Here is a 23,922-nt window from a genome sequence, read left to right as displayed (position 1 = left end):
TTTAGTGTGAGTTCTGTGTTTGATTGTCCTGTTCTAAAGCTATTGTAATGATGATATGCTCGTGTATTTGATGTTGTTGTGGAGCCATATTTAGAGGTGGTGCTACCAATGTAGCATGCATTGCAGTTTTGTTGGCATTTAATTAAGTAAACAATATTGTTCATGTCACTGATTTGGTATTTATGTTATCTTTATATGAATTAAACATTGATCCTAGTTTATTATATGCTGAAAATGTGAGAGTGATGTCGGTGCAGGCAAATACTCGACGGAATTGTCTGGCAAGATTACCGTGGTAAGGAAGAACGATACATATGTTACTGCATGTAATGTGTTTGGATGGTTTGTTGATATTATTTTGGGTGGTAGAAATAGTTTGTTGAATCAACTGGAAAGGGTATTTCCTGGATATGAATTTTTCTGTGAGGTATTGAAGTTCATTAGATAGGTCATCTTGTGTGGAACTGTATTTGATGGCGTTATAAATTTGGTTGTAGAGGACAGCTTTTTTTGTACTAAGTGGATAGTGTGACTCAAAATGTAAGTATTTGCCAGTGTGGGCGTTTTTCCTGAAAATTCTAGTTCCGAGTTTGGTATCCATCTTGTATATGGTAAGGTTAAGGAAATTAATTTGCCCATTTTCTTCTATTTCAAGAGTATATTTTAATCTGTCATGTATTGAATTAAATTTAATGAAAAGGTTATCAATTATGGTTTTATTCCCTATTATTATAAGGATGTCACCTGCGTATCGTGCATATAATTTGATCTCTGAAGGGAAAGGTTGTAATATTTGATTCTCTATGGAGGCTAGGTAAATTTCAGATAGGGGGACTGAAATTCCCAATCCCATGGGTAAACCGAATATTTGTTGGTATATCTGATTGTGGAACCGGAAATATTTGGCGTCTAATAGAAATGATGTGAGTTCTATTATACTATTGATTGAGAGAGAGGTACGATTGGTTAAGGTGCTGTCTTCCATTAGGAAATTACGTAAAGCTTGTAGAGCTTCCAATTGTAAATTCAAATTAGTATCCATCCTATCCTAAGCATCAACTGCAGATTATACAAAAGGTGAGTATCATAAAATTAAGCTACGCTATTAATTTGAGTCAATAATAGAGAAATTATTTATGACTTACAAATGTTAAAGAATGTTTATTCTTCATCATCATCATCGATTAAATGCACACTCATTGATCACTCATTATTGGCTCGGCACTATTTGGTTTGTTGCACAAGGAGTCGTCTTCTTCAGAAATGCTTCAAGAGGCGTTTATTTCCAAATAATCTTCTCTTTTCTTTATAAATTTCAATAGCATGCATAAGCATTTTTTAACAGAATGCACAAGTTGCAGCTAACACGATTTGCCCGGAGTAACAAGTTTACGAAGCTTAAAAAAAAAAAAAAGGAATGAAGAGAAGATTCTGAAAATTTATTTATGTTTTTTACACGATTGAAGATTTCAGTAAAGGGCAAACATTTCACCATAATAACGTAAAAAAACCGCACAATTCCAGCTATTGGTATTTTCGCAAATGCAATAACATCGAGTTTACTACCCATTTATAATTGCTTGCACTAACTTTGCAAATTTTAAAATACTACAACAAAAGTTAAAATTGAAGAATTTCTATAGAAATTCAGATCCAGAAGTAGACAAAATGAATTTTTTTTTAAATTGTAATTTCATTTTAAACAATAATTTTTACTCTAGTATTGGGTAGTAGAGTCAAAATAAGAACAAATTAATATTCTAAAGTATTTGTGTACAAAGTTTATATAAAATTTTTAAATTCCACGAAAAATTCACCCCCAAAGCCCATCGCTATCAAAAATTCACTACATGGGCAAACTCACTCATGAATGGATTAAACAAATTTTGTTTACAAAATATGCAAATTTCAACATTTTGACTACAGCCTTTTGTGCTTCATTTGGAGCATGAAAAATGACTACATGGGAAATTAAGAACACAAAGAAACAAACAGATCATTAACTGTAAACATAACATCAATGGTTTGAACAGTATAGGTGTTTTAAGACAATGTAATGAACATTTACATTGGTATTTTCATTGGTTCCATTGCAAACCCAGGCGCCTCCATAGCCAGGTGGGAAGGAGCAGCAGTGTGTAACACACGCTTCTTGATTAGACTGGGGTTCGACCCCGTCACCAAATACGGAGGATGTGGAAAGGTCAGGGAATGAGCACCGCATATTCTCGGAGCAATATGGCCTTAGTTGCTAATGCTCCTAAAAAAACAAATAGCAATAACAATAACATTGCAAACCCGTGCAGTGGAACCAATGTAAATGTCATAATTATATATATTTTTGTTTTAAAGGAAATATTGATTAAAATAAAATAATTTGTTAACCACATTGTGATTCATAATAGAAATTAATATATGTAAGTCAAACAGTAATAATTCACGAAGGAGTATATGCTATGAAACAAAATTGTAGTTAAGCCTGTGAACTAGCCAGTTTCCCTCATTTGGATTACCGTACTTATTGTTAATATTTTCATAAATACTTCTTGCTTTTGCTTGAATGGCCATTGGACTCGGGGGCACTTGCTACTGAATCTGATTTTCCATTTTGTTTTCGCTATATACAATATAGCGAAAACAAAAAATATTAGTTCAGCCATTCTAATATTGGACAAATTTAAATTTGTGCAATCCTTTAAATTTATTTAAACTACCCACATTCACTCACATTACCAGATGGAAATTTGTTCCAACAGTCAGTTACTTTCTGGGTAAAATTAACTTTTTGAAAATCTGTCCTGCAGCCATCCTTTTCTAATTTAAATTTATACCTCCTCGTGTGTTGTCTGAGAAAGAATAAGGATGCCATCAGCATTTAGTTTACTCAACCCATTTAAAGCCTTAAACAATTCAACCTGGTCCTCTTGCCGGTGCCTAGTTTCCAGATTCTACAATTTACAGAACTGAAGCTATTTCTTACCAGAAATAGCTTCTGGTAATAGTTTCTGTAAATGAAGCTATTAGAAGAAATAGCTTGATTTACAGAACTGAAACTCTTTCTGGTAAGAATATCCTTTTGTATCCTGACTAATTGTCACTCTTCTCTGTTATATTTGATGCTTAAAATGAAGGTTGGTAAGAGGATTTGCTGTGAACATTTCAGATTTAGTTATACTGTTAAGCATACTTTACAGTTTAATTTACAAAGCTTAATTTTGCAACACAGTGTAATTGTGCACTTCTTTTGTTTCACCATTATTATGGCATAAATCTTATATTTTTGCAGTTATATGGCAAATAACTAGAACATTAAATGGAAGGCGACCTAGATCCCTGTTATTTTCTTGAGAACCAGACAAAACCCACTAACTTTTGGTTATGTTGTTTATTTTGGATAGGTATTCATTTCATCCAAAATAAATTGTGTTGCTTAACGTATTTAATATATATTATTGATAAATAAAGTTATTCAGGAGGTATTATGGATGCATATATTGTTCTTTTCAGATTTGAAGATGAACCAAAAGTGAGATCAGTTGGGAAAGGAGATAAAGATTCATTATGGGATACCGAGGATAGTCCTAGTAGTCAGAAGGTTCGCTTTAGTTCTGGTGTGGACAGTGGAAGAAAAGATGGTAGTAGGCGTGGTAGTATTTCTGTAGATGACAGTAGTAATGATATGTTGCAAAGTTATGAAACCAGACGAGGTAGCAGAAGTTCACTAGGTAGTAAAGAAAGGAGAAGATCACAGTCAGATTGGTTAGGATTAGATGATATATCCCCTAGCAAAGAAACCACTGGAAGAAAAGCATCTCCAGACACAGATCTCAGCTGGCTTAGTTCTCAGTCAAAGCATGAAGAAACAGATAAGAAAAAGGAAGATGTACTAAGAATACCTGGAAGACCTGGGTCTGCAAGAGGCCCTAGGACTGATATTTCTGCTTCAAAGCAGCCTGATATGGAATCAGATTGGTTAAATTTGAAGCAGAAATTTGAAGATAAACAAGTAATCCCAAAAAAAAGGGAAACAGAACCTACAGAAAATTCATTACTTACAAGGGACCAACAAAATGTTATTTCAGCAGAGCCATCTTTAACTCTTCCCTCTTCAGTTGCTATACCAGCCACAGTTCCTAGCCAAGGCCAAAGTTTTCCTCTTCCATCCCCAGTCCCCATTATTCCTGATCAGATGAATATACTTCAAGGAGTAGTAAGTAATAAAACATGTTTTCTTCTCTCTTCTAAAAAAGATAAGTGATTATCCATCCTTTCTTGTCTGAAGTATTTTTTAAATTTTTTATTTTGATTATTATTTTTTTTTATGGTAATCCCAAACATAAAGATGTATTGGAATGTATAGTACTCTATATGGGTTTAGGATTGAGAAGACAGAGTTTAAAAGATTTTCCAGTTGGATGGGAATTTTTCGAACAACTGTCAAAAGTCATTAGAGCATGCAAATCTGTGAGATTTTTTCAAAGTAGTGCCTTATATTCAGTTTGCTATGTTGAGAGATGAACATTACATTGTTTATCACAAAGAATTGATGTGGAATACAAATAACACTAATTAAAAACAGTTCAATTTACTTTGCACTGTTTCCAAACAACTGAATGAATTGAATTGTATTGTATGAATTTGTATGTTTAGATTTGTTTGTATTGAATTGAATTGTACAAATTCTCTACAGGTTTTCACCTGTGCTGTGTTTATACAGATAGTGACTTAAGTTCTTATGCATACTGGAAATGGTTCCATTTCTGTATGTTAAACTAGCACGATCAAGTGATCTACATTAATCCAACCCCAATAAAAATAGAAAAAAGAAGTTGCACTGTCTCACATATATAGGGTCATTATAAAGTTCTTATGCAGTTTTAAATTTTCATAACTTCCATTCTATACATGATAAAATCAATATGTAAAAAATGTTACAAATGTAATTTAGTGAAGTTAGTGTGTACTTAGAGTGATTAATTTATTTTATTGTAGTTTAGCAAAAATTTTATTATTATTATTTTTTTTGAAGAATTGAGCTTGACCAAGTGCTTCAATAGAAGAGAATGTAAATTGTGTGCTGTGGTTGGCTGAGTTAAAGTCTGTAATCATAGTACAAAAAAGATTTAGAACCCATTACAACAAAGATGCACCACACAGGAATTCCATAACTAACTGGATGAAAAAGTTTAAAGAAACAGGTTCTGTCAATGATAACCACGATCTGGAAGGCCAAAGGTGGGTTGTTAATAGGGAGAGTTATTTGGAAATGCTGCACAATTATTTTATTCCTGAACTAAACCATTTAGGACTTATAAGGTGATACAGTGTTTCAGCAAGATGGTGTACCTTGTCATTTTGCTCTCAGTGTTAGGCAGGTTTCTGAATTAAAAATTTCCTAGCAGATGGACTGGAAGAGGTGGACCAATCTCTTAGCCGCCAGATGTGAGTCCATTGTACAGGATTTTTTTGTATGGGGACATGTTAAGACTATTGTTTATTCAACAAAACCTTGCGCTTAGATGATCTTCAGACTAGGATAACTAATGTGATTCAGGGTATTACTGGAAATCAACAAAATGTATTTGTAGAACTTCAGAATCGTATCTCAGTTTGTATACTTAATGACGGTGGACATGTTGAGAATTAACAATCCCAAGAATAAATGTATGTAAAGCTGTAATAAATTCTTTCCTTTACCCTTTTTACAGATTGATTTTATCACATATAGAACGGAAGTTATTAAAATTTAAAACTGCACAAGGACTTTATAATGACCCTGTATAAACAGAGCATTTCAGTTTATAAATGTTTTAATTTATTTTTATCATATTTACTTTTTGTTGGAAGTGATTATTCAAAATCATTTTAGACATATAAATTTTTCCCATTGCACAAGAAAATCAAAACTATGATTTCTGTTTAAACTATTAGTAGTAGTAGTGGCATGTGATGCAAGACAGCAAGTGTATGAACTTATGCAGCATCAGCCAAAAAAAAAAAAAAAAAAAATCACACCATTCCCTACAAATGCCTGTCCAGTTCCACCTTAAATTTATTTAACCTATCAACCTGCAATGATGATCCTGCAATGCATCTTTAACCAGTGACTCCATTATTTTACCCGGAACAGAAGTTAAACTAACTGGTCTGTAATTACTCGTGTCACCCTTCGATCCCCCCTTTGTGAATTGGGGATACATTTGGGAACCTCCCCTGAGTCCAAGGATGCCCTCATAATTATGGCTAAGGGTTTTGTTTAGTTGCTTTGCCACCTCCTTTAATATAACTGGATAGATCCCATCCACCCCAGGTGCCTTTCTTATGTTTAACTTCAACAATTTTTCCTCCACTTTGCTCTCAGTTATTACAAAATCATTAAGCACCCTGCTACAATTTGATAACCTTCTGCCGTTTTCAAACCTTAATAACTTCTCATGTGTGAATGTAGATGCAAAATTCTCATTCAGTTTGTTTGCTATCTGAGCAGGATCATCAACGGTGGAACCATCGATATCAAGTGGACCAATCAGATTCATCCCCTTCCTTTTAGAGTTTATATAAGTAAAGAAATCCTTGCTGTTTTTCTTAGCATCCTTTGCCAAAGATTTCTCGTAATCTGTCTTCACCTGCCTAACCTCCTTTGTGACCTGATTACAGACCAGCTTATATCTGCCATAGGCTTCTGAGTCGCTTGATAATTTATATGCATCCTATGCATTTTTCTTCTCTGTCACGAGTCTCATTAGTTCATTTGATAACCATTTAGGCCTAAACCTTGAACAATATTTCTTAATAGGTATGAAACTTTTAGTAGCTTCCATGATTAATTCCTTGAATGCTTCCCACTTAGAATTTACTGTTGGTAACATTGTCAGTTGATCCCACTGTACAGAATTTAAAAACTATCTGAGACCACTGTACTCACCTTTACGGAAGCAAAAACCCTTTCCTTCACCCCTGATGGTAATTATATCTTTTAGTAAATCCCACATCAGTACACTGTGATCACTGCCACCTAGTGGTTCCTTTATCTGCAAATTCTTAATACACGAATGATCACTGCTGATAACCAGATCAAGAGTATTACCCTCTCTCGGTTGCCTCTCAAACATGCTGCTGCAGAAAACAATCATCCAATAAATCCACAAAAGTCTTATTAGTGTGTGAGTGACCAACCCACAAGTTCCAGTCAATATCTGGGAAGTTAAAATCCCCCATTATAAGACATTCTGATTTACTAGCCCACTCTATTTCTCTGTACAATTGTTCACTGTACTCATTCGAGTCATTAGGCCTATAACACACTACTACTCTTATTTTTGCTTTCGCAGTGCTTATGTCACACCAAACTGACTCAACAGTGCACTGTTCATCTATATCAACTGGATGCACTTCTTTTGATTTTATGATTTTCTGAATTAACAACATTAACACCTCCTCCCTTCCTATCCCGTCTATCCTTTCTGTACACATTGTACTCCCCAAATTCCAATTCTGCATTCCTAATATCAGTGTGACACCACGTCTCTGATATCCCAACAATATCCGCCTTTGGTCTTGACCAACACTTCAAATTCATCAAATTTATTTACTATACTTCTAGCATCGGTATACATGCAAGCATACATGCACCTATTCCTAGTTACTCCGACACATCCCATATACCCACCTGTTTCACAATGACTGCCATCAGTCCCCGAAACCCCCAGCACCCCTCGTTCCAGGTCGCTACTTATTCTAATAGAAGTTTTGCAAGAATCACCTTCACCTCTGCCTGCGGCTACTTTTAACCTTTTAGTCTGTGAATCCCCCCAAGCTAGCAGTTTTCCCACCCACCTAACACTGCCTCGATAGCATCAGCAAATATTCTTGCACCCTTTCTATTTAAGTGTATCCCATCCCTGTAGAAGCAGTCTCTCCTGTTAACAAGCACAGACCACGTTGAAAAAAATTCTACCACTTGATCCTTGCACATTCCCTCCAGGGCCGAATTGATTGACAAGGCTCTCATCATGTACTCCCTCCTATCGTGTCTGGGCAGAATTGCAGACACTTTCAAATTTAACCCTGACTCATGACCTTTTTTGCAACATTGACCTGTACTTGTTAAGTAAATCTGCAGATCTCCTACTCTTAATGTCATTGGTGCCAACGTTTACAGCAATATCACCTTTTGTGCCCTTAAAAGATATATGCTTTACAACGTCATCAACCTTTGTGCCTGGCAGACATACCCTGGTCTTGTTCCATCTATCCTTTTTACACAATATATTCCCTGTCTCCCTGACAATAGAGTCACCAACAATAACTAGTTCCTTTGGGCCAACTGGGCTAGCCGGGTGGGTAAAGTGCCTGTCTGGCAACTCAAAGGTCGCAGGTTCGTATCCCGCCTCGGGCTTGGATCAAAGTGCTGCAAAAACCTTGGGAGGTGCATTATGGCCACAGAAGCCGATGTGCGAACAACTACCAAAAAAAAAAAAAAAAAAAGTTCCTTTGGGACCAGTGCATTCTGCCTTGGAGATTGCCGCTGTGTTGCCTGATGCCCAGGAGTGAGCTCTGGCATTGAGTTGAGCAGCTGAGAGCTTGATGGGCCCCTCATATTAATTTCTTCGAGGGCATCTACCCTACACTTCAAGCATCTCATAGATGCCCGGTAGAACGCTGAGTTGATGCCTAATTTCTAGACACTCTCTGCACCTGGCACACACAAAGACATCCTCCTTGGCTAGATCATGTTCTGTTCCAGAGAGTTCGGCAAGCATTTCACAAGCTGCACATTTTTTTAGGCTGTGATGTGTTGGAGAATCGCCCCCCCCCTCAGTTCTCCCCGGAGTCACAGCACTCCTGCCTCTTTGTGCCCGTTGCCTTTGCTGCTCTAGTCTGGGGCATGATATTTTAAATTAATAAGATCGATAAATTTAATTAATTGTCAATACTACGCCATCTAATAGAATCCTAAATGCAGTGATGTGTATTACGCTATATAATTATACGTTAGAGCTACCTAGTTACCACAATTAAAAATTTAAATTCCCTACTACAAAAACAAGGCGCCTCCGTAGCCAGGTGGGAAGGAGCAGCAGTGCGTAGCACACGCTTCTTGATTAGACCGGGGTTCGAGCCTGTCACCACCAAATACAGAGCATGCGGAAAGGTCAGGGAATGACCACCGCACCGGAGCAATATGGCCTTAGTTGCTAATGCTCCTAAAAACCAAATAACAACAACAACTACAAAAACAATGGCTGCAAGATTCGAACGAAATAACGGTTTTACGTATATTAAGTAGTAATCTACAAAAACTCTTTATCTAAATTAAAAATAAAAATAATCAGCGTAACTATCACTATAAGACTATGTATAAAATACAATATAAAATAACAATTAGGCAAATAAAAAGGCAAACACTTATCGCTTTTTCGGAGCTTGTAATTCACTGCTGCAATTTTTAAAGTGAGTCAGCGCCCCCTTCGAACAGCTCCTAAATTTAGGAGCTGTTCACACCCTATTGTTAGTTAAGTCTTTGTATTTTTGTCTGGAAACACTTTCCACTTGCTATTCTTTTTTTTCCCTAAGTAAACATGATAGCAATCACACAATAAAAGATCCAGGCTATAGGAAGGATGTTTGAGCACTTCTCAAAGAATTTTACCCACTGTACCCTATCTACTTCCATGATAATCACTGTTACCAAGCATAATAAAGTATACACTAAATAAAATAAATAAAAAAACTAATTTTAATATCCTTATACCTATATGCATATACAATAAAATTAAAACTATTTGATAAAAATACATACATACAAAAAAGTACTAAAACTGTACAATAACCTCCTAATTTAAGAACATCTGATTTATAAACATTTGATCTAATAAATAACAATTTTTGACACAGAAAATTTGATTTCTGAACTCAAAAGCTTGCTTTTAAAAACATTTGCTCAACTTTGGAAACTGCACAATATTTTACCTTTTGAAGTCAAAATGAATGAAAATAAAATACTTTCAATATTTTTATGTATTAATAGATTTTATAGATATATACAATATAGTACAGTTTTTTTTTATAAAATTAATGTTCTTGGTATAAATGTTGCTTCATTTTCTTGTTGATCTCATCAACAAGAAATTGATCAACAGTTGATCTCACCTGTTGCACAATAAAATGAAGCAACAAAAATATTGCTTCATTTCTTGTTGATTAGGACTGATGGGAACTTTTGTGAGATAAGAACATGACAATTTAGGAGCTGTTTGCAAATAAGCTGCTGCTATCTGCCACTTCAATATTTTCACATGAGATGTCATGTTCCTCTCCCTTCTTTGTTTGTTTAAAAACTCAAAATATCAGCCATAATGTTTCACCCCCCCACTTTTCCAAGCTTTATTTTCCTGTCAGTCTTTTGTAAGTTTATCTTATTAATCTCCATTTACATTCTCTTCAGTTTAAATTTTCTTGTACAAATTTTATGGGTGGCAATAAATTCAGCTTTAGTATTAGTGTTAGCCATATAGTGCAAAGGGCTTTTGCACTATATGGCTCACACCTGAGCTTTTGCTACTCCAGCTGAACAAAAAAAAAAAAAATAAATAAACCACCTATTTGGCAATAGTGAAATTATAGTAGTCTTGCGGTAACATCATCATTTTAAGTATTTACTATTCATTTTTTACCACCTATTTGGCTCTTTCACTAAGGTATCGATCTAATTGAGATTTGAATTTCTCCAAGCTGTAAGCCTCAGCCATCCATGGAGGCAACTTATTCCAGTAATTAACAAATCACCAGCTAAAAGAAAACTTCCTGTAATCCAGTCTAACCCCCTCCTCCACTGTTATTGGAATTTATAGCCCCTAGTTCTTGAATCATTTATAACAGTGAAAATTTTATCCTTTTCATCTTACTTTCACATCTCAGAGCCTTATACACATCAGTCAAATATCATTTAAGGCATCTAGTTTAAGGCATTCAAAGCCCTTCCTTGTATGGGTACCCTTTTTCCACCAAGTGCATTGCCCACCGGTCACATTGCCCATCTTTGGGCATTTTCAAGAAGTTCAATGTCATTTTTGGGTGCCATCTCCGCACCTGGACACAGTATTCCAAGTGTGGTCCCACAATTGCCTTATACACTGGTGTGCAAAATTTAAGGACCAGTCAGGTTTTTACCTGTAGCTTCTCATAGGAGTGGCCTGGATATGGGAAAAGCATACCAAAGGAACCTCGTGAGGTACAGAAATGATGAAGGAAAAGACACAAAAACGGAAACAAAACGGTACAGAGGGACTTTATTCAAAAATGGCAACATAGCACTGGCTGCCATGATACAGATGCATCACTGCTAAAGAGGGAACAAAGGGAAGAGGTGGTCCTCAGTAGGAGGTATGGCCACCCCCTAATGTTGATGCAGGCTTTGCACCACCTGTCCATACTTAGAACAGTTATTGATAAGTTCTTGCGGTAACATCATTCATTCCTCTGTCAGCGCCATCTTCAGCTGGTGAACATTTTCTGGTGGATGTGGACATGCTGCTAGGCACCGTCCCAGAACGTCCCATATGTATTCAATGGGATTTAGATCGGAAGAACGGGCAGGCCAATCCATACGAACAATGTCCTCACTTTTCAAAAGCATATCACAGCTGCAGTGCGATGGGGTGTGCCGTTATCATCCATAAACTCAAACTCAGATCCAGTGGCACCTCGGAACAGATGCACATGGAGAAGGATTACTTCATACAGTAGTGTGCACCAGTTACAGTATCTGGAGTTGTGTACATCCATCCAACCTGTGTGCCAACCTCTCGCCAGATTAGCTGACATCCAGAATCGCTGCTGAGACTGAATCTACTCTCATTAGTAAAGATTTTGTGGTTGTAACCTTTAGAAATAGTCCTTAAGTTTTGCACACCAGTGTATAAGGGTATTATGACTGCCCTATCTCTACAAGCAAATGTTCAATAAATCATCAATAGGACAACATAGGTTCTTTTCGTTAGCTGTCTAGATTGCTCAGAGAACTTTGTGTTCAGTCATATTGTTACTCACAAATCTCATTTTCCCTCTATTGTTTTTAGTTCTAGTTCAACCCCATCAAGTGTGTAAGTTATTTTGGAGTTGCTATTATCCAAGTGTAAGATCTTGCATTTTGCTGCATTAAAAGATAGATAGCTGCCACTTTTCTGACAATTTCTGAAGTCTATCTAAGTTTCTCTGAAGAAGCTGTGCTTTGGCACTGATCATGATATCATCCCCAAATTTTAACATTATGCCCTCTATCCCTTCATCAATGTCATTTAAGAAAACGAAAAACAATAGTGATCCCAATACCGATACTTGGGGAAACTCCACTTTTTACATTAGGCCAATCTGAAGAATAACTGTTAATCAAAACTGTCTGCCTCCTGCCCTAGCTATCCTGAAATTCATTTAAGGATTTTCCTCATAATCCTAGGCCACGACCATTTGTTTCATACAATTATTGATTGTTGCTGGTGGCACTTAGAGGGATATGGTGAAGATGGATGCGTCCACATTGTGACTGCATTTCAGGCTCAAAATTGTGTGTCCTTATCTCATTAGTGGCAACAATGCATTTTAAAAACTCTTCACCTTCTTGTTACTCACATGTTGGTAACATGTGAGTAACGAGAAGGTGAATGCAACCCAGTTACTCACATGTTACCAACATGTGAGTAACTGGGTTGCATTTTCTTTTTAGTCTTGTAGTTGTTGTTCATCTAACAGAAAATGTGGGACTCATTGGCTATTTCTTCACAGATCATATGTCATATCTTTCTACAAAATGGTGGTAATAATGTCTGCTGTTGTCCATAGATGTTCTCAGTCTACATTAGTTGGCCTTAACAGTGGTTCTGACTTTGACGAAACCTTTGAGAAAAACATGGAATTGTGCTACAATCTGCTGTTAACTCATTACACATACTTTTTGTGACAATCCATAAATTTGTATCAGTGCTCAACCACAAAATTTCAATTTTGAATTTTAAGCTTTAATCTGACCTGAATTAATATCACCATTCATTTTAAAAGCCTCTACACAAACATACAATGCAGGAGCTCTGTTTCAAGAACACTAATGTTGCGGTTACATTTCAAATTATTATTGTGATAAATGTCAGTCATGTAGGCATATGGAATTAGGAGCATGTGTACAGTGTGCAATGATTTTGGGATAACCCTTGTGTATGAAAGGTTTTGTTTTACATTTTTTGTGGGATGCAGAATTATATGATTATATGGGAAAATTTCTTAATTCAGAACTGTATTGGGTGCAGAATGGTGTTCAAATTAAAAGAAGATAAATGGCCCTTTACGGTGCTTTTATTAAGACAGGAAATGTAAAGCCTCTTTTTTTCTTAGAGACATCAGGGATAAGCTTCAAGTGGGTTGTATTTGCTTTCATGTTTTCGTCAGGTAGTTTTTCATTTGTCAGTATTATGAAAGCATATTGCAATTTCACTGTTATCGAAAACAAACTCAACAACTGACACCCTGAGCTCTAAAATCTCAAAATAACATTATTATGAAAAGTAGGAGGATCCTTTCTCAGCCCACCTTGTGTTTTTGTGGTCATCAGGATTTAAACTGTGTAGTAAATGCAATAGTCTTAATGGTCTCAAAGCAGAACACAGACTGTATTATATTTATAGATAACATATTTTTGTGCTTTCACTTTTATTATAATAACATTTGAGCAATATTTCCACTGTATAGGTGAAAAAAAAAACAAACACTAGCCTATATTGGAAAACAGTGGTATCTCTTTGACAGAATACTGTTAACCTTGAAGTCTTTAATTAACACTATTAAGTATTCATACTGTTAAGTATGAATATGGTGCCTCCATAGCCAGGTGGGCAGGAGCAGCAGTGCGTAGCACATGCTTCTTGATCAGACCGGGGTTCGAACCCATGACCACCAAATACATAGGATGCGGAAAGGTCAGGGAATGACCACCGCATATCCCCGGAGCAATATGGCCTTAGTTGCTAATGCTCCTAAAAACCAAATAACAAACAAACAAAAACAAGTATGAATATTTAGTATTGGAACCTTAACCAGATAATTTCTCAAAGTGGCTGAATTCAGTACACTGTACAGTAACTAAAAAACAAATTAAGAGAAGTAAGCTTAATATGAAGAATATATTACTGATACCTTCACTATTTTTATATATTCTCTTTCTTCTTTCAAGGTCAATGTACTTAACCTGTTCTTAAACAAAGGCTGCTGTTTATATTGTAAGGAAGAATAGGGAGGCCACTTTTTTGTTAACTTCTTATGTTATTTTTATCCTTCAAGCAAGAGATTGCTTGGCACAATTGTTTTTGTGTATGATAAAGTGCTACCCATATTGCTTACTGAAGGGCATTGGGTATTGCTGTGTCAGTGAATAGGAATTAGATATGTTCAAAGTGAGAAGCTGAAGGGCATTATGGCATTATAAGCATAATTGCATTTCACAGGAAATGCATAAAACAAATGACAACAATTTTATGCTTCCAGTTATTGATATCCATAGTTATTGCGCAAACAGTTTTTATCAGCATAATCTGATTTTGATTTGCATCATTTTGTAGTTTAAACAGAATTTCATAGCATTAGCATTAGTAGAGGCATTTGATGCAAGAAAGCAAGCTTATGCAGCATCAGCCAAAAAAAAAAAAAAAAAAAAAAACCCACTTCCACTTCACCCCTCTGTTCGTTCGAAATACCTGTCCAGCTGAGCCTTAAACTTATTTAGACTATCAACCTCCACGACAAGGGATGGAAGTCTGTTCCACCAACCAACCACCCGCTGGCTAAAGGCAAATTTCCGCATGTCTATCCTACATCTGTCTTTCCTCAATTTGAATTTATGTCCTCTCAGGTAGCAATTATGACATAAACAGATTTGTTATATAGCTCAAAACAACATCAGTTTTACCTTAGTTCAATTTTTAGTGCTAATTTTCATTTTATTTTTTTCATGTCATTCATTTCCACATGGTCTGGATATTGTCCATTAAAAAAATTTAAGTTCTGTGCAGTGAATTATTTTTCACCTATAAACCAAAGCCTTGCAGCATAATTATAACCATCCTGTATATTTCATTCTACTCAAATTTTGGAAATTATTTCATGCAGTATTATTTCATCAACTCTTCATTGCTGCATATTATTTTCTGATTTATGCTTTATGGTGGCTACCTGAGTGTAAGCCAACCTAAATGGGGGGAGGGTATTCTGTGTACACCTTACAGAGCAGTGACAAGCCTCTGTTTGTCCTTTAAAATGAACAGAATGACAGCTTAAAGTAGTAAGATTTTAAGAAATATTACTACCTTAAAAAAATTTTAAGATTTTAAGAAATCTTACTTCTGCTTAATATAGAATTCATTTCGTGTGATTTATATATCACCTTTTATATTGTTTTCATGATATAAACAGTAATGCCATACCAAGTTTACCATTCACTAAAATGGTAAACTTGGTATGGCATTGCTGTTTCAGTGAATAGGAACCAGATATGTTCAAAGTCTATAAATATGTGAAAGTCAGGAATTAATGATGAATATTTTATTTGATTTAAATAGAAAATGTACTCAACCCATTTAACCCATTTTAGTACCGATCTAAAAATATGAACTGTTATATCAGTGTACAAGAAATTATACATTGATATTACAGTTCAGTCCGAAATATCAATGTACAAAAAATTTATAACCATCAGTAAGAAACTGTGGGTATTACTCCTGTTTTGTATTCTACAGGATTGTTATAGGATTATTTACAAGAAATGCAAAGCACTAAAATTTATCACTAGTTATGTTTTATATTGGTGCATGAATGATTGTAACGATTATTTAATAAAAAAGTTTATAAAAAAAACATTGTCTAGAAACATTTTATTTTACAGCTTTCAAGTCTTCAAATCGAAAGGCAACAGTTGCTTCAATCCATTGAGACATTAAGACAGAGGCACGAAGAAGATATGAAGTCCAAGGAAACATTCCACCAGTATGTAAATAAACAAACACCATTCTTTTCATTGACATACTGTAGTTAATTTTCTTGATAATAATTAAATAAAATATATATCTACCTTTTAAGCAAGTTTAACCTGAAATAAGCATTAAAAAAAAACTATATCTTAAACACTCAAATATAGAAGAATAATTATTTAGTAATTATATTTGCATCTTGATATTTTTATTACTAGAATAGCAAATAATCCTAATTACATGCCTGACAACACATTTGATCTTTTCCTCACTGATAATCCTTCATAGTACACAGTTGTTCTCAAGGTACCTCGGTTGATTGTCTCTTTTCTGATTGAGCCTTTGGCCATTCTCAGCCTCATGTTGTTTTGCATTACAAGAATATAATATAGGATGATCTGTGTCATTTGTATTCCTCTTTGTGCTATAACTATCACTTTGAATCATGGTAGGGGCACTCCCATATTCAGCCAAACCATGTCTAGGCAACTGTTCTCCAGTAATCATTACAATGTAGTCACTATTCCATCCATAAGCCTTCCATATTGATATAAGAGTAGCAGATCTGCAGTGTTACAAAGACCAGTGAGAGTGGAAAACTAGAAGAGTGCTATGGTTCAAAAAATTTTGCTTGACACAGAAGTTGTATGTTTAAAAAAAAAAAGTTTCATAAGGTGATGGATCCCATATGCCAACTCTATAGTACAAAGCTTTGGGGAGATGGAGTATGGAGGACGTTCTCATTGCTGACTGGGCATGCTTTGTCTTGCGTGGCAGACAAAGCGCTAGAATACATGGCGCCTCCGTAGCCAGGTGGGCAGGAGCAGCAGTGCATGGCACACACTTCTTGATTAGACCGGGGTTCAAGCCCGTGACCACCAAATATGGAGGATGCGGAAAGGTCAGGGAATGACTACCACATATCCCTGGAGCAATATGGCCTTAGTTGCTAATGCTCCTAAAAACCAAATAACAAACAATAACAAGCTAGAATACCTTGACTTCGTACTCTACCATATGCCAGTTTTTTTTCTTTTTTCCAAGAAATTTATAGATACTTTCAGAATGGTGATATCATTATCTATTGTTGCTGGATATGCTCAAAATAAGCAAGGTGTGGCATTTTTCAAAGCCTTTACAGTCACTGGATTTTTGTGCAATAGATAATTCCTGGAATGTTGTCAAGTGCAATCCCTTACTTTTAACAATATCAGAACTGGCAGATGCATTGTGACAAGAATGATGTAATATTTGTCCTGACACCATCCAGATGCTGGTGGAATCCATGCTGCAGGTTTTATAGGCTGTCATTAGTGCATAAGGTTGTCCAGCTTAATACTGAGGCAAGAAGTGCAACAATGGAGTGAGTGGAGTATCAATCTCTCTAGGTGCTTACGTTAGTCTAACCAAAGGAAAAAAAAAAGAACTGGCTAAACAAACTTATATTGCCTTGATGGCACAATGAATAAACACTTTTCCCATTCTGCATTAGTGAATTGTTGGTGGTTTTAATACTGTCAAAATGTTTGAAGATTTTCTTAGAAACAGCTGGAGCTTTCAAAAATTTAAAAATTAAATGAAGCATGCATATAAGCAAAATGTAGCAACCAAAGAATTTTAATAAAGTAATAAAGCCCATGTAATGGTTGAAGTAGTATTTATCTTAAAACCAATTTTTGAAATCTGTTTAATTATGAAGCTATACAAAATATATATAGAAATTTTCAACAGTAAGATGCATCCAGTCTTCTTTGGTGCCGATAAATTCTTTGTATAAGCACTGTTATTTGTTTGTGATATAAGTAGTATGTAATGTCTTATTTAGTTTGGTTTGCAATCTTCAACCACAAAACTCAACCAGACTTGTGATCTTGAAGCAAGATCACAATTCTGCCTTATGATATGCTACTTATACATTTCATTGACAATAGTACACATTTGAATCGGTCTCTTCCTAGTAAGACTCCAATTTTAAAATTAAGCATTATTTATTTTAATAATATGCAAATTAAAGATAATCCTTACTTTTTTAACCAAAAAAAAACCAGAAAAAAATAAATATTGCATTATATATTTTTTCTATACATACTTTGGGGTCTCCGTAGCCAGGTGAGCAGGAGCAGCAGTGCATAGCACATGCTTCTTGATTAGACCAGGGTTCGAGCCCATGAACACCAAATACGGAGGATGTGGAAAGATCAGGGAATGACCACTGCATATCCCTGGAGCAATATGGCCTTAGTTGCTAATGCTCTTAAAAAAAACCAAAATAACAAATAACAATATACATACTTTATTTTTTATTAGACATTATTAGAAAGATTATTAGAAATTATTATTTTTTTTGTTACTGTTAGAATGTCTGCAAATTTATAAGTGAATATGCAGTACTAAACTTTACTGTAGGGTCATTAACAAAATTTTTTTTTTTTTTTTTTTTTCAGAAATCAAATGAAATCATTGGAGGAAGCCAACCAGCAGAGGGAGAAAAGGTAATTAAATGCAAAATTTAAAATGATATAATACACAGAATATTCTTATCAATAAACTAATCACTTTTGTTTCTCACTGCCTGCTTCATCCATTCCTTTCCCATTTCTTTTACTCTTTTCCATAAGTATTTTTTATAATTAATTGGATTATTATTCTGTGAACTTATTTTTCATATATAATTTAAATGTCATCTTTTGTTTACTGATCATTGGCAAGAACATATATTTTAAATAATATATACAGCAATCAAGACATGTACTACTTGAGTGAAAGATATAGATGAAGGTCTGCAAATTGATAAGTGAACATGCAGTACAGAAATCTTTTTAAGCTAAAATAAATAAGAGACATGTTATATGGTATATATCATGGTTCTTCTTTTTCAGCTTAATACAATTATAATTGCAAGTAATTCGATTTTTTTTTTTTTTTTTTTTTTTTTTTTCAGGTTAAAGGAAGATTATGAACAGAAATTGCAATCATTAGAAAGTAGAATGAATCACATGGAGACAGAAAAATTAGAATTGTTAACAAATCATCGCGAAAAAATAGAAGAACTTGAAAGAGAAGGGAAACAAGAGATGTTAAGATTAAAAGAATTGCAAGGGTAATTCTTCAGATTGTTCATGAGTTTAACTAACACTTAGTGTATTAATGATTAATTTTCCGTTTCAAGCATAAAAAATAAAGTGCATTCTATTTTGTGTGACTTATATAGGAAATAAAATTGACCTTCATATTTTACAAATTATTAGTATTAATAAATAATGAGGTATTTTATTATGTCTTATTTATGTTGGATTATAAAAGCTCATAAACTAGAAACCCTATTAAATCAGTAGTAGTGTTTTTTATTAATCAAATGTTATTTTTTTGCAGGTATATTGTCCATTCTGGTTAATATCATTTCTTCTTTAATGTTAGGCTACTGGAAAATGTCATCTTAATTTCATGTGGTATGGTATCTCTTACGAAAGTGTTGATGTTGAATTAAATATGCAGTTATACAACTTCCTTGTACAAGACACTAAAAAATTAATTCATAGGATATTATTAAATTTGCTTCATTTTAATATCATACTAAATATGTGTCTTGCATTTGTCTTGTAGATGACATCCCATCATTGCTAATAAATTTATCAGCAATTACTATTTAAGTTCAGCTCACTCCATACTAGTGTGTATTGAATAAAATGAATATAAAATGTTAGTTTCAGTTTTTGAAATTTGATTGTAGACAAGTCTAATTTATTAAAACTTACATTCATAAAGAATCCACATATGTTGGCTCCTTTTTACACTTTTATTACACTTCACCTAAAGGGTAAAGTGGCTGTTTTTTTTTTGTTTTTTTTTTGCCTACAAATGTACAATGCTTTCAAGTACAGGGTAAATCAGAATGTATAACTTCTGAACTGTTTATCTGTGAGCCTTGATCATAATCATATTTTTTATGACATTCTCACAAATAAAGTTCTTTTTCTTTTAAGGATATTTATGTAAAGTGAAGTCACGTTAGGGCTACCTGAGAACTAACTCATTTGCGTGCATGTGTAATATGTCCATAAACTGCATGTGTTCTCTGGTCAATTTGTCTGTTTTGCTGGAATTTTAAGGAAATTAGTGTATATATATATATATATATATATACTACCATTGAATTATATTAAATATTGACAAAAGTTAAATTATAATAAAATAAATAAATAATTGAGCATTCATTAGAGGCAGCGACTTGCAATTCCTCCATATGAAGCCAAAATATATCCAATATTTTAAATTTTAAATTAAATAAAATAAAACATAAGCCAGTAGTATGGCAAAAACTGTAGAGCAAAAATTAACATAAAAATAACCAAATAAACGAACGAACGGAAAAGAAGAATAAAGGTTAGACTAAGAAGAATAATATATATATATATATATATATCTCATCTATTTCCTAGAATTTCTTGCCCACATAAGAAGATGCCTTGCAAGCCGTTCATGGGCATATATTTTTGTGATAAAGCCAATTTTTATTTTCAGGTATATCACTTGATCCTACAATTATTTGTATTATATAACTACTTCCAGTTTGGTTTCCCAATGTAATCATGCCAAATTTGGTTTAATTTGCACATTATGGTAAATCTATAATGTTTCTGAACCTTTTTGAAATTTCTCATGAACTATTGGCAAATCACAAAGAGTTATTTGTCCTGTATTTTTGTCATTAAAAATATTTTAATGTGATCTTAAAACTTTTTATTTGGTGGACCTTTTTACACCAGTTGTGGGCTGCTGGTTGAGAAACCCTGTTATAAATTAACAAGAGTTAATTTATAACAGGGTTTCTCATTTATAAGTCTATTATAAATTAACTCGTGTTGACGAAGTCAGTTTTTTAAAAAAATATTTTATTGTAATAATGGGTAAAATTCTACTTTACTTAAATAAAGTAGACCTTTTGCACACATATTACAAATATGAATATTTAGATAATATTTCGGTTTTTCAGTATTTTATTTATTATGTTATGTATGCATGCACAAATTTATATTGTATTTTTGGTTAGTCAGGCCGTGGCTGCTTTGAAGGAACAGCATGAATCTGCTCTGGCAAGGTTGCGAAAACTGAAAGATCAGGAGGTGGAAGCAATCACTAGTACCCAGGTCTATGCAAAGTAAATATCTGTTTAATTTTTTCCATGATGATCTGTTTTTGTTATCTTTAATGTAGACTTATGGCACAAAAGGTTATGATTAGATGAAAGTTATAAAGTGCAAATATATATATTTAGGATGATAATCTAGAATATATTGTTGGGTGTAATAGTAGATACTATTATAATCTACTTAACTAAATTCTGATATTGACATTGCAAAAAACTTAGCTTTGGGTGAATATAACCATGTAAAAGATTGTGGGATCTTTCTCTTTATTTTATAAATGTTAAGATGTGAGAGACATAATGGTCAGATTAAAAAATTCAGCAGCAGTAGCAGTAAATAATTCATTGTGTCTAGTATGAAAGAAAGACAAAAAAAAGTGTATTGTACTTAGACAACTTGTAATGACTGGATGTGTTTTCACATTAGAGAAAACATATTCAAGCATTATGTGCCTAATAGTTGCAAATGATGCAAGCTTATATATCATCAGCCAAAAAAAAAAAAAAAGAAAAACTACATCTGTCCATCCCCTCTAATAATTTGTCTAATCCTTCCTTAAATTTCTTCATACTATACCCATTTCACAACACCAGAAGGAAATTTACTCCAATATTCAGGTACTGTGTGACTGAAAGCAAATTTTCACACATCGATCCTGAAATTATCCTTTTTTAGTGTATATTTATGTCCTCTTATGTGTGTCACCCGAGAAGCATATGCCATTGGCATTTGTTGGTTGCCTGTAACCTTCACTGAGGATGTGGTATGAAAAACTATACTATGCTGATATGAGCTATTTTTTTTTTTTAAGGTGACCCCAAACACTGAAGTTATTTGATACCATAGTAGTACAATATGTAGATTGAGAAAACAGAGGACACTTTCTGATTTTGAAATTGAAATTCTATAGATTATCATTTACAGTATATGAACAGGAAGATTATTCTAAAGAACAGAAGTAGAAGGGATAAATAAATTAAAAATTTGTTTGAAGCCAGCTGATGCACGTGCTTGAAGTGGTTTGGAAGAAAGAAGTGGAATTACAGATGCCAAGTCAGAACTGGAAGATCAGTGTCCATGGATATACTTGCAGAAAATGCTTGCAACAGAAATTGAACATTTGTGTGGTAGGGAATGGCTTGAGGTTATAAGAGTGGGATCATGGACCAATCTGACTGTTCTCCTTTGCATACAATCAAGTTAAGCAAGGTTCTGGGAGTATAACCTTAAATATGTAGACGATATTCTGTGGTAGGGTAGCTTTCTTGCTTGTACAGAGTTAGAAGCTGTTTAGAGGAAAAGTAATGCTGTAAGTGATAGATAGAACTTGTTTTTTGTTGAAGAAGAAGCAGTATATGTGACATGGGTTATGCCAAGAAAACTTAAAAACATGTAATCTTTCCTCTAGAACTGACTGTTATGGAAGATGAGCATGAGAGCTAGAGACTTTTTTGTGAGAATTTTTGAGTTTTAGGACTGAAGTTACTTAATCTTTCTTCTACAGGGGACTCACAAATATTTGAGATGTTTTAGTTCTTGTACAGCAGGATTTTTCAAACCAGAAAGTAGAATGTAGTTTAATATCATCAGATAAACTACGATTGGGATTTCCAGTCAGTAAGAGAAGGTCATTAATATACAGAAAGGAAAGAGTGGATGCAAGAATAGAACAACCTTGGGGAATATTCATCTACCATTATGTGCGGTGAGTGGTCAGAGAGGAAACTAGCTATCCAGTTACAAAAATCAGAAGGTAAGGCAGACCATAAGATAAAAGCTTGCTTTGAAGGCCTCTATTCCAAACCTGATTGAAAGCATTAAAAATGTTGATTGCAACAGCTTGATTTTCTCCAGACATTTCCATGAATGGGTGAGTAACAAGGGCCAAGATAGCCCAATCGTTAATCAGTTGAAAGGTTTCAAGATAGGATAAGAGTTGTTTGGTGAATTTCTTCACTTTTGAATGGGTTAAAATAAGTGCAATAAGATAATATAATTGGAGAGAAAGATTTGTCACTCCTTTTTTGGTATTGATTGGATATGAGCAAATTTCCATGCAGAAGGAAATTCAAATTCACTAGTGGAATGCAAATAAATAGTGTATGATGCAAAAAGGTAACATAAAACAGGAGTTAAGTGAAGCACAGGTTTATATTTTACTAAATATAAATTTATCTGATGATTAATTAGTAGTTTATTTTATTTAGTTTATATTTAATTAATTAATAGAAATGAAATTTTTATAATTGTTACATAAAGGTTAGTTGTTATTGTCAATGACACAGAATTACACAAAGCATAATAACATAAACTGTTATCTTGCGTTTAATGCCTGTTCATGTTCAAGTAGAAAGGGAACCAAGTAACTTGACAGAAAACAATATTCAAAATATTGTTTGGATGTGATTTCAGAAAGTTTGTTATTTAAGGCCATGGTAAAATAATATTAAGTGAGTTTTTTATTTATACATTTTCAATATTTCATTAGGTGATTTTCCATAATTTTTTTATAATTATCCATGTATATAAAATTGCTTTTTGCTCCTTATACATAAAGTTTTTATGGTTTTCTGCAGGTTTATTTTATTTTATTTTTTATCTCAGATCTTTATATGACTTGACTGAACAGCTGGAAGCAAGAGCAAGTGAAATGAAAGACCTTCAACAGAAACTAGATGACAAACAGCAGAGGTCTCTGAAGGAGAGGCAGGAGCTTTTGGACATGAAAGATAAACAGTTGAAAGGTGTGGTATCTAGTACACTAA

The 23,922-nt window shown here is 34.0% G+C and overlaps 1 protein-coding gene across 1 annotated transcript in view; it reads left to right on the top strand.

The window, feature by feature from the left end:
- LOC150076786 (uncharacterized) overlaps positions 1-23,922 on the top strand; it is an 82,151-nt gene that overhangs the window by 14,734 nt on the left and 43,495 nt on the right. Inside the window, exons 5-10 of the mRNA XM_090386653.1 lie at positions 3,508-4,210; positions 15,926-16,026; positions 18,455-18,502; positions 18,952-19,110; positions 21,061-21,168; positions 23,762-23,901. Coding sequence (XP_090242779.1) covers positions 3,508-4,210; positions 15,926-16,026; positions 18,455-18,502; positions 18,952-19,110; positions 21,061-21,168; positions 23,762-23,901 — 1,259 coding nt within the window. The remainder of the gene's footprint in view (positions 1-3,507; positions 4,211-15,925; positions 16,027-18,454; positions 18,503-18,951; positions 19,111-21,060; positions 21,169-23,761; positions 23,902-23,922) is intronic.

Source organism: Mastigoproctus giganteus, chromosome 12 (genome assembly GCF_048544385.1).
Source record: "Mastigoproctus giganteus isolate SK-2022 chromosome 12, ASM4854438v1, whole genome shotgun sequence".
NCBI lineage: Eukaryota > Metazoa > Arthropoda > Arachnida > Uropygi > Thelyphonidae > Mastigoproctus > Mastigoproctus giganteus.
Note: the sequence above shows the minus strand (reverse complement) of the source record. Positions and strands in the feature narration are given on the sequence as shown.